Source organism: Crinia signifera, chromosome 9 (genome assembly GCF_055691185.1).
Source record: "Crinia signifera chromosome 9, ASM5569118v1, whole genome shotgun sequence".
NCBI lineage: Eukaryota > Metazoa > Chordata > Amphibia > Anura > Myobatrachidae > Crinia > Crinia signifera.
Window position 1 is genome coordinate 152,824,877 of NC_139225.1, and position 11,375 is coordinate 152,836,251.

At 46.4% G+C, this 11,375-nt stretch overlaps 1 protein-coding gene across 1 annotated transcript in view; it reads right to left on the bottom strand.

The window, feature by feature from the left end:
* Positions 1-4,678: 4,678 nt before the first annotated feature.
* LOC146036349 (putative HLA class I histocompatibility antigen, alpha chain H) overlaps positions 4,679-11,375 on the bottom strand; it is a 92,832-nt gene continuing 86,135 nt past the window's right edge. The window contains exons 6-8 of the mRNA XM_083160305.1: positions 10,094-10,123; positions 6,637-6,685; positions 4,679-4,910 (exon numbers count right to left, since the gene is read on the bottom strand). Of these exons, the coding sequence (XP_083016431.1) occupies positions 6,639-6,685; positions 10,094-10,123 (77 nt within the window). The 3' untranslated portion in view covers positions 4,679-4,910; positions 6,637-6,638. The remainder of the gene's footprint in view (positions 4,911-6,636; positions 6,686-10,093; positions 10,124-11,375) is intronic.

The window sequence follows — 11,375 nt, forward strand, 5'->3', positions numbered from 1 at the left end:
TACCCAAGGATAAATCTGAAGGATCCACCTGAGGACCTATTTTTCCAGACCTGTTAACAAAAAGCGACTTTTGTCTACTATCTAGTGGACAATCAAGAGGGTACGATTCCTACCTTAAAGTGACCTCACAGTATAATTTAGTGTCTTAACGTTATTACACTATATTGTTGTTTCTCTTCTTGCATGTTACATGAGCAACCCTCAGTGATACATTGGGAGAAGAGTTTTAAAGGAGCGCCTGAAAGACTGTCGGTATACTTTTGTGTTGTTCTAAAGTGTGGTGTGTTTGGTGACACACCTACCGTACAGGTTAGGCTGATCCTAAGCGCTGAATTTGACCCCAAACCCCATCTATACTGCACTGACAGCACTGCCTCCCCAGGCTCTGATGCACTAACAGGATTGCTGCCCTGGGCTCTGACGCACTGACAGCACTGCTGCCCCGGGCTCTGACGCACTGACAGCACTGCCGCCCCAGGCTCTGACGCACAAGCAGCACTGCTGCTCTGGGCTCTGATGCACTGACAGCACTGCCTCCCCAGGCTCTGATGCACTGCCACCCCAGGCTCTGACGCACTGACAGCACTGCTGCCCTGGGCTCTGATGCACTGACAGCATTGTCGCCCGAGGCTCTGACGCACTGACAGGACTGCCGCCCCAGGCTCTGACGCACTGACAGCACTGCTGCCCTGGGCTCTGACGCACTGACAGCACTGCTGCCCCGGGCTCTGACGCACTGACAGCACTGCCGCCCCAGGCTCTGACGCACTGACAGCACTGCCGCCCTGGGCTCTGATGCACTGACAGCACTGCTGCCCCAGGCTCTGACGCACTGACAGCACTGCCGCCCCAGGCTCTGACGCACTGACAGCACTGCTGCCCTGGGCTCTGACGCACTGACAGCACTGCTGCCCCGGGCTCTGACGCACTGACAGCACTGCCGCCCCAGGCTCTGACGCACTGACAGCACTGCCGCCCTGGGCTCTGATGCACTGACAGCACTGCTGCCCTGGGCTCTGATGCACTGACAGCACTGCTGCCCCGGGCTCTGATGCACTGACAGCACTGCTGTCCCAGGCCCTGACGCACTGACAGCACTGCCGCCCTGGGCTCTGATGCACTGACAGCACTGCCGCCCTGGGCTCTGATTCACTGACAGCACTGCTGCCCTGGGCTCTGATGCACTGACAGCTCTGCTGCCCCGGGCTCTGATGCACTAACAGCAGAAGATTTTGTAAATAGCACTTTTATGTACATCAGGGACGGGGAACCTTTTTTGTGCCAAAAGCCGTTTGTATTGGGAAAAAATCCTTCAGGGGCCATATGTAAAAATGTATCTTACAAATTCCCCTGCTGCAGCCGCCCCACGCTCCGGCGGCTGCCGCTGAATAGGACTGAAAGTCTCTGGCTGCTGTTGATTAAGAGGAATCTCACGAGAACTACCAAACTCTTGCGATAATTCCCCTGTACTTGGAGACAGTAAATAATAAATTCCCCCCTTCACTGTAGGGGGCTCTGGGGTGCGTTCTACTGCTCCACATGAGTCACAGTGTAACCTACAGGTAATCCAGATGATGCGCTAGTCATGTGTTATATATAAATTCTGAGCAAGCTTATTACCCATTTATGTGCAGGTTACAGGACATTACAATGTATAAGCCTACCGAACATTTATAGCGCCAACTTTCAGTGAATTTATGAAATAAACATTTTTATTTAACAAATCGCTACTACATCGTTAGAATAATCTGTAGTACAAATTGTTACATTCAGAGCTATAGAACGCGCTCCAGAGCCCTCTGACGTGGGTGACTTATTTCTGCTACAGTAACCCTGTATCTGTACATGTGTGGAAGGGCTTCTTATCACTGGGACACTATTCAGCAGTCTCCACACCGGGACGTGGCTCAGTAGTCACCTGATCAGTCACTGGCCCAGGCCCCAATCCCTACATATGTTATACACATTACATGTATTCTGTCATCCTACGTAATCCCATTACACCCTTCCATCATACCCCATGTCATCCAGTGGTCCCCTCCCGATTTATCAGTCCTTCCCTACATGTTCCTGTGTGACCAGATAAATCCCTATTACTCAGCCCAGAGTCACTCAGGTGGGTATAAGCAGGAGATCGGCAGGCGTCTCTCCTCCTTCCCTACATGTTCCCATGTGACCGGATACATTCCTATTACTCAGCCCAGAGTCACTCAGGTGGGTATAAGCAGGAAGGTGTCTCTCCTCCACCTCCTCCTTCCCTACATGTTCCTGTGTGACCAGATATATCCCTATTACTCAGCAGAGTCACTCAGGTATAAGCAGGAGAGCAGCAGCAGGAAGGTGTCTCTCCTCCACCTCCTCCTTCCCTACATGATCCTGTGTGACCAGATATATCCCTATTACTTATCCCAGAGTCACTCAGGTATAAGCAGGAGAGCAGCAGCAGCTGTAGGAAGGTGTCTCTCCTCCGCCTCCTCCTTCCCTACATGTTCCTGTGTGACCAGATAAATCCCTATTACCCAGCCCAGAGTCACTCAGGTGAGTATAAGCAGGAGAGCAACAGCAGCAGAAGGTGTCTCTCCTCCACCTCCTCCTTCCCTACATGTTCCTGTGTGACCAGATAAATCCCTATTACCCAGCCCAGAGTCACTCAGGTGAGTATAAGCAGGAGAGCAACAGCAGCAGAAGGTGTCTCTCCTCCACCTCCTCCTTCCCTACATATTCCTGTGTGACCAGATAAATCGCTATTACCCAGCCCAGAGTCACTCAGGTATAAGCAGGAGAGCAGCAGCAGCAGCAGGAAGGTGTCTCTCCTCCACCTCCTCCTTCCCTACATATTCCTGTGTGACCAGATAAATCGCTATTACCCAGCCCAGAGTCACTCAGGTATAAGCAGGAGAGCAGCAGCAGCAGCAGGAAGGTGTCTCTCCTCCACCTCCTCCTTCCCTACATGATCCCGTGTAACCAGATACATCCCTATCACTCAGCCCAGAGTCACTCAGGTATAAGCAGGAGAACGGCAGCAGCCAATGTCTCAGGTGGAACAAGGCAGCTGGAGATGGAACTCAAGAAATTATTATTAAAATTGAGCTACAAAAAAATAATATGATTAAAGATCATAATAAAAATCATAAAACATAAATCCCAACACTTTATTGCAGATATGATTTGATTGAAATTAAAAAAAAAAATGGAGCTAAAAAAATATATGAAAAAAAAGGACTAAGCATAAAGATGAAATCCCGACACCTTATTGCAGATCTGATGTGAGCAAGAATCCCAGGGACAGTCTGTGATGGAGGCCGGTAACTATACATTGTACACATAAAGGGAACCGGTCATACAGCCAACGTAACACACATAAAGGGAACCGGTCATACAGCCAACGTAACACACATAAAGGGAACCGGTCACACAGCTAATGTAACACACATAAAGGAAACCGGTCATACAGCTAATGTAACACACATAAAGGGAACCGGTCATACAGCCAACGTAACACACATAAAGGGAACCGGTCATACAGCCAACGTAACACACATAAAGGGAACCGGTCATACAGCTAATGCATACTTGCCTACTTTTGAAAACTAGTTTCATGGAGATTACAGTCAGTAGTAAAATTTTGCACAGTGCCCCATTGAGGGGGGGGGGGGTGTCATGCTCCACCCAAAGGGTGTGTCTAGCTCCATATATGGAGAGATTGTGAAAAGAGTTTGTGAACGTGGCACCTAGAAGCGTGGGCGTGTACTGCTACATCTGAGAGGAATCTTCTAAAATGACTTATATCCAAATGTAGATGACCCCAAAGCAGTTAGTAAGAGCTACTATACCTGGTAATGTGCTAGGAAATGGTGCTGATGATTCAATGTAAATGTATCTGTCTCTCATTCCTTTTTCCTCAAAAAATGTAACAGTGTAATGTGGGCTAGGTGACATGAGGGAGATTGCTAGACTAATGAGGGAGATAGGGAGATTGCTGCTATTTCAGGGAGTCTCCTGCAGAATGCAGGAGGGGAGGTAACTATCAGCTAATGTAATACACACAGCTCAGCAATTCTAATATAGGCGCAGATGTGTGTAATGTATATATCACCCCTTACAGGATAACCGCGCCCACAGTAATACCCAGAAGTGGCACCAGGGGGTGGGGCTGCAGCACAGTTCAAAATTCAAATAGGGGAGCCACACCCACTGCCATTCCACACTGACTCATTGGCAGTTGGTGTGGAACCCTATTTGAATTTTGAACTGTGCTGCAGCCGCCACCTCTGGATCCACCACTGGTAATATCCCTAACCAAATATGTGCTATAATGAATCTATGTCAGACATGTGGGATCCCCCCTGTTACCCCAACACCCTGTATAGACCCCGGAGATTCTCCCTCCAGGTGCAGAGGATGGATAACAGAGAGGCTGCTCTGTCCCTGTACTGGGTACAACACAGAGCACATGATTGGCAGATTAATATATAAGCCCAGACCCCACCTGGCAGGTTGACATCAACACCCAACCAATCAGCTGCCAGCTGCACTTGCACAAACTGGCTGCATATGAAATTCACCATGACTTAGAAATTACCCAGAATCCTTTGCATCTGGAAGATTCAGCAGAGGTAACGGTGAGCGACAATAGTGTAGGGCCCTACCTCTATCATACACTGGGGGGGGGGGGGGGTCTCTGTTGGGGGAGTTATCATGTACAGGGATATATAACCTCCATATCACAGGGGGCCCAGGTCACTGGCTGCACATAACCGGAGTTACTGTATATGACAGGTTCCCTGTATGTTATACGGCCTCAGATGTACACAGAACAAGCAGAAGACAAGCAGGGGGACGGGTGGGAATCTGTCCCGGTCTATGGCAGCAGCAGCTCTCAGCATCTCTCCTCTGTGCGGCTCCTCCATCTACAATGACAAAGAATCCAATGTCATAGTCACAGAAGAGGCCGTAATAGTGATGTCAATATAAAAGTAATGATGTTACTGTGACTGAATTCTGCGCTGAAGCGGCTATGTGGAGTTTTTGAAACTCGTTCGGGTTATCACCAAGAAACCATCAGCGGTGCAAACAGAAAAACATTGTGAATAACAAAAACAATCATAAATGCTAATAATCTAATTGTGCTAAAGTACAATTCAATGTGCACTAAGAAAATGTACAATAATTGGGAAACTGGACACTTTCCTTATACTGTATGTATCCAAAAATAGAGAAAGAACAATCCTTGGGTCCTGTTAAGGATATGTATTCTTCATGGAATGTTGTAATGTTCTCCAATGGATATTCCAAAGTGATCCAAAGTGATGTGGTTGTCTAAGTTGAGATAAAGCAGTTGTACCCCACTCACACAGGAAAGGTAGGTAAAATATATTGAATGGTAACTTTGCTTTCGTGATTCAGAAAGGGAGTACCAGCACTCACTTAGATACAAGATGGACCCCACCCACGAAGGTTTCTTTATGGTCCCCTCAAATGTTAATTATGGCGTACCCCACTCACTATTAGAGAAAATGTAGAGTTCTCATAAAGGTATCTTTTTATCGAGCCACCACAGGTAAGTATGTTCATGAAATATAATTAAAATATATATCAGTAGGTTTTGGCCACAAAAGTGCGTACTACCACTTTTCTCTAATAGTGAGTGGGGTATGCCATTATTAACATTTGAGGGGACCATAGAGAAAATGTAGAGTTCTCATAAAGGTATCTTTTTATCGAGCCACCACAGGTAAGTATGTTCATGAAATATAATTAAAATATATATCAGTAGGTTTTGGCCACAAAAGTGCGTACTACCACTTTTCTCTAATAGTGAGTGGGGTACGCCATTATTAACATTTGAGGGGACCATAAAGAAACCTTTCTGGGTGGAGTCCATCTTGTATCTAAGTGAGTGCTGGTACGCCCTTTCTGAATCACAAAAGCAAAGATACTATTCAACATATTTTACCTACCGTTCCTGTGTAAGTGAGGTACAATTGTAAATTTGTACAATTAGATTATTAGCGTTTATGATTGTTTTCATTATTCACAATTTTTTACAGTGATGTCAATATATCTGATCATTATCTGTATAACATGGGTCCCTCATATACTTATCAGCTGTGACCTCACCTATCTCTGGTTATATAATATACACACAGGATACTGTAACATGTATGTGAGATTACAGGAGGAGCCGTCACCTCTTCTGTCACAGACAGGCAGATATAAGTACGGACACTGACAGGTGAGGAGGACGCTCAGCTGCAGGTATACTGTATACGGACTGCACCCATCTCACTGACGCCTGTATAGCAGATGGTGATATGTGTGGTCTCTTACACAGGGGATACCTATCACTCTGTCCCTGTCACAGCAATATACATCCAGATATAGTGGTCACTGGCTGCTAATATATAACTCAGACACTTGTTGTTCTGCTGTCAGACCAGTAACTGATACAGAGACATCTACAGATAATGACACCTCTGTATATAATATATACTCCTAATAACACAGATGTACATGTGATACCCCGTCTGTACTAACCCAATATCCCTGCCCCCCATACATTACACCCACAGTACTGTATTACTCCAATAACTCCATTATATACATGTGTGAGGCCGTCACACACTCAGTACTTACACTCAGGCTTTCTCTTCAGTGTTGGTGTCATCAGAGGACGTGTCTGCGGCTGTGAGGAGATAACACTATAGTTATAATACACTATATACACCCCACAGACACAGCAGCCCCCTCACACCGACTGTACAGTGATTACACTATATATACCCCACAGACACAACCAAGCCAGTATGTTTTTCACTTGTTTCTTCTGAAAATAAAGGTTGGTTTCATAGGTAGGAGGTCCCTCAATATTGGATCCCATTTTAAAAGATTGAAATTCTTATTGACAATCTCTTTTATTTGGTGATATTCGCCATTAAAGGATTAAATAAAGAAATTTCTGTATTTTCTATTTGTTTTTGTTTGTGTTTTCCATTTCCATTAAGACAAAATCTTAACAGTTCCTGCATAAACACAGGAACTGTCCTTTAGGCACATTTAATTTACGGGGGGGCATGGTAATGTGCACTGTGAAAGTGTATCTATGAATTTGACCTCTTTATTGTAGTTGGATGTGTGCATCTGGTTGTCCTTTATTAGAGAAATGCCCAATTAATTGGTCTGAGTGGGATGGTATGTGTGTGTGTAATTTGTAACTTAAATGGGTTAGGGTTCATGTGAGTGATGAAGGACTGTGCTGAAAGTGCATCCCCATCACAAATGAAAAAGAGGTCATCAATATAACAGCCATAGAGGACCAGGTGTGCCCTATGTCCGCCACCCCACACTAGCTGGCCTTCGACCATGCCCATGTATAGGTTGGTGTAACCAGGGGGCAAACCTGGTCCCCATGGCCATACCCATCACCTGTAAATAATAAGTGGAATTAAACAGAAAATAATTGTGATGTCAGATGAACCAGATGGAATCCAATAAAAAAAAGTGATATGTGTGTCACTGAGGTCACCATCGCATTGTAATCTGTCAGATATAGCTTTAAGACCCAAATGATGTGGAATGTTGGTATATAAACTTGTGACGTGGTGTGTGAGAACCGCATAACTGTCTCTCCACTCGACATCCTTTATTATCATGGGTGAGTGATGTTACCCAAGATTGTAAAAAAGAATCAACGGTACTTGTTTCCTAGCACGGCGCCCATCGTGGGTCATTGCATACCTTAACTTAAGGTATGCGATGGACGCGACTGACGCGATTTTTGGTCTCTTTTTAGCCTTTCCCGACAATTAAAAACTGACGCGATTTTATAATGGCATACAATGGACCCGATTTTACATAGGAATTTAACATTGAATACAATGCATTCAATGTTAAATTCCTATGTAAAATCGGGTCCATTGTATGCCATTATAATGGCATACATTCCGACAGATGCGATGGACCCGATTTTACATAGGGAACAATGTTAAATGGCCCAATGGACCCGATTTTTGATTGTATACCCACCCTGATGGGTAATTTGCATGTCAAATGCCCCCCCCTATGACGAACGCCAACCCGAAGCGTGGCAGTATGCGTCCTCCGACCCTTTTATACCCCTACTATCCACGTCGGCGTGGAGTTGATTTTATATAGTGTGGCGAGCGCAGCGAGCCACCGAGCCCGAAGCGTGGCAAGTGCAGCGAACCCCACGAGGGGACGCGTAATACCTGTGAAGTAATGCGCGTCCCCTCGCGGGGCGCGTTGCGCTCGCCAAGCTTTGGGCTCGGTGGCTTGCTGCGCTCGCCACACTATATAAAATAAACTCCATGCCGACGTGGATAGTGGGGGTATGAAAAGGTCGGAGGACGCGTACCGCTGCGCTCGCCACGCTTTAGGTTGGCGTTCATTGTGGGGTGGCGTTAACAATGGGGGGGGGCATTTGACCCATCAGCGTGGTGATACAATGAAAATTGGGGTCTGGGGGGCATTTAACATTGGGCCCAATGTAAAATCGGGTCTCAGGGACCATTTTACATTGGTTCCAATGTAAAAATCGCGTTGATCGCATCGCATGCGATTTGGTTGCATGGGATGCGATCAACGTGATTTTTTAGGACCCGATGGATACAATTTTAATTGCTGGTGCTAAAAGGTTGGTGCTGAAAGGTTGGAAGTGAGGGAGTGAATGCCAGATATTATTATCACACTAATATATTCTTATATACTTGGAGCTATTCTCAGAAATAGACATCCGGCCATCCAATATGGTTTCCATCCCAGGACATGGGCCGACAATCCCTACTCATTACATTGTATTTCCCACAATCACAAGGACAGACTTGACGACGTGATTGTTTGTCTTATAAATACTGCACTGAATGATATAATCAAATTACTATATATGTATTTTATCAGTTTTTGTATTAAAAGATATTAAGAAATGATTAAGTAATTGGGGCAGGTCAATATTAAATATGTTTGCTATGAATATATCGGGTTCGGGACAATGCCCTGAACAGAATTCTCTTTGTCTTAGCACTAGCCTGAAGAGCATCATTTGTGCTCCCCAATCTGTGGGTTAGGTGTTTAGTATTATTCCATAAATACACTTTCCTTAAGAATTGGACTCTGGCTTCTTCTTGTATCCAGATTGCTGAAAATATACCTTTGACAGTGGGCATTGGCGGCAGTGTGGGGTGTGTAGAAAGAAGCTAAAAGGTGGGTCTTTGTGGCAGTGTGTGGAATAGCTGGAAGGTGGGCATTGGCGGCAGTGTGGGGTGTGGGGGGAAATAGCTAAAAGGTGGGTCTTTGTGGCAGTGTGTGGAATAGCTGGAAGGTGGGCATTGGCGGCAGTGTGGGGTGGGGGGAAGTAGCTGGAAAATAGGTATTGGTGGCAGTGTGGGAAAGTAGCTGGAAGGTAGATATTGGTGGCAGTGTGGGGTGGGGGAAGTAGCTAGAAGGTGGGTATTGGTGGCAGTGTGGGGAAGTAACTGGAAAGTGAGTATTGGTGGTAATGTGAGGAAGGAACTGGAAAGTGGGTATTGGTGGCAGTGTGGGTTGGGAGTAGCAGGAAGGTGGATATTGGTGGCAGTGTGGGGTGGGGGGAGTAGCTGTAAGGTGAGTATTGGCGGCAGTGTGGGGTAGGGGGAAGTAGCTGAAAGGTAGGTATTGGTGGCAGCGTGGGGTGGGGGAAGTAGCAGGAAGGTGGGTATTGGTGGCAGTGTGGGATGGGAGTAGCTGGAAGGTGGGTATTGGTGGCAGTGTGGGGTGGAAGTAGCTGGAAGGTGGGTATTGGTGGCAGTGTGGGGTAGGGGGATTTAGCTGCAAGGTAGGTATTGGTGGTAGTCTGGGGTTGGGGGGAGGAGCTGGAAGTGTCACCTAGGTTGCTGAGAAGCCTCACACATCCCTGGACACAGGACATAGCATTGCATGTATTTATTTATTAACAGTTTCTTATATAGCTCAGCATATTCCGTTGCGCTTTACAATAGGAGACAGTAATACCACAAGATAGGTATTTACAGACAGTCATAGGTATGAGGGCCCTGCTCGCCAGTTTACAATCTATAGGGAAACATCACAGAATACTCACTGCTGGCGGTCTTGTAGTCAGACGTCCTTCCTGTAATAAGCAGGAGATGGAATTAGGCAGCAGGAGAATAATGATGTCATACAGACCCCACATGGAGACCATGATGAATAAGCAGCTAGGCTGTGTAACTAGGATCTAATCTACCAGAGGATTCTGTTATATAAAGGCCCAGATTATAGTCCCAGTAATAACCCATGTTACATACATGACACGTGAGGGGTACATGTAACAGATGTGCAGGATCGGAATTACTTGCTTTTTTCCCCAAAACTAACGCAAGTCTGGAATTCTCTGGATATATGTTATTGGCTATACAACACAAGTGCGCGCCGATGGCCAATAAGATGCAGTGTTAGAGATCAGAGTAAAGGAGCGTACACACTGGGTGATATCTTATACTATATTGTTCTGACTGATATCGCTCAGAAGATCGGCCAGTGTGTTTGCAATGATCGATGAACGATATGCACTCCCGATGGACGATAACGAGGGTTTCTGTCACCTGTACATGCAGCTCCGTTTTGGCTATGTTGGTCACAACAAGCTGCACATTACTAGGCTCATACTAGATCGTTCATCATCCGGCATATCGCTCAGTGCGATGCACAATATCGTTTGTCCAGGACACCGGAAAGTTCAAGGGAAATTGTTCAGTAATATCGTTCACTGAACACATTGTCTGGTGTGTTTGGGTCATAACCCTGATCCCCATATCTCTAGTGTATGGGAGTGACCCTTACAGACACATCTGTGGCTGTATCCTCCCCTGGGGAGATCACAGTTACACCCCTGACAGATATATCTGCGGCTGTATTCTCCCCTGGGGAGATCACAGTTACACCCCTGACAGCTATATCTGCGGTTGTATCCTCCCCTGGGGAGATCACAGTTACACCCCTGACAGATATATCTGCGGCTGTATCCTCCCCTGGGGAGATCACAGTTACACCCCTGACAGCTATATCTGCGGTTGTATCCTCCCCTGGGGAGATCACAGTTACACCCCTGACAGATATATCTGCGGCTGTATCCTCCCCTGGGGAGATCACAGTTACACCCCTGACAGATATATCTGCGGCTGTATCCTCCCCTGGGGAGATCACAGTTACACCCCTGACAGATATATCTGCGGCTGTATCCTCCCCTGGGGAGATCAAAGTTAAGCTGGGTACACATATGTACAATCGTCGGGCCGTTCTTCCGTTCTGCGGACGAACGGCCGTTCGATTGTATATATATGTACGCAGTCCCGATCCCTTCGTTGCGATCGATAAACGGCCAA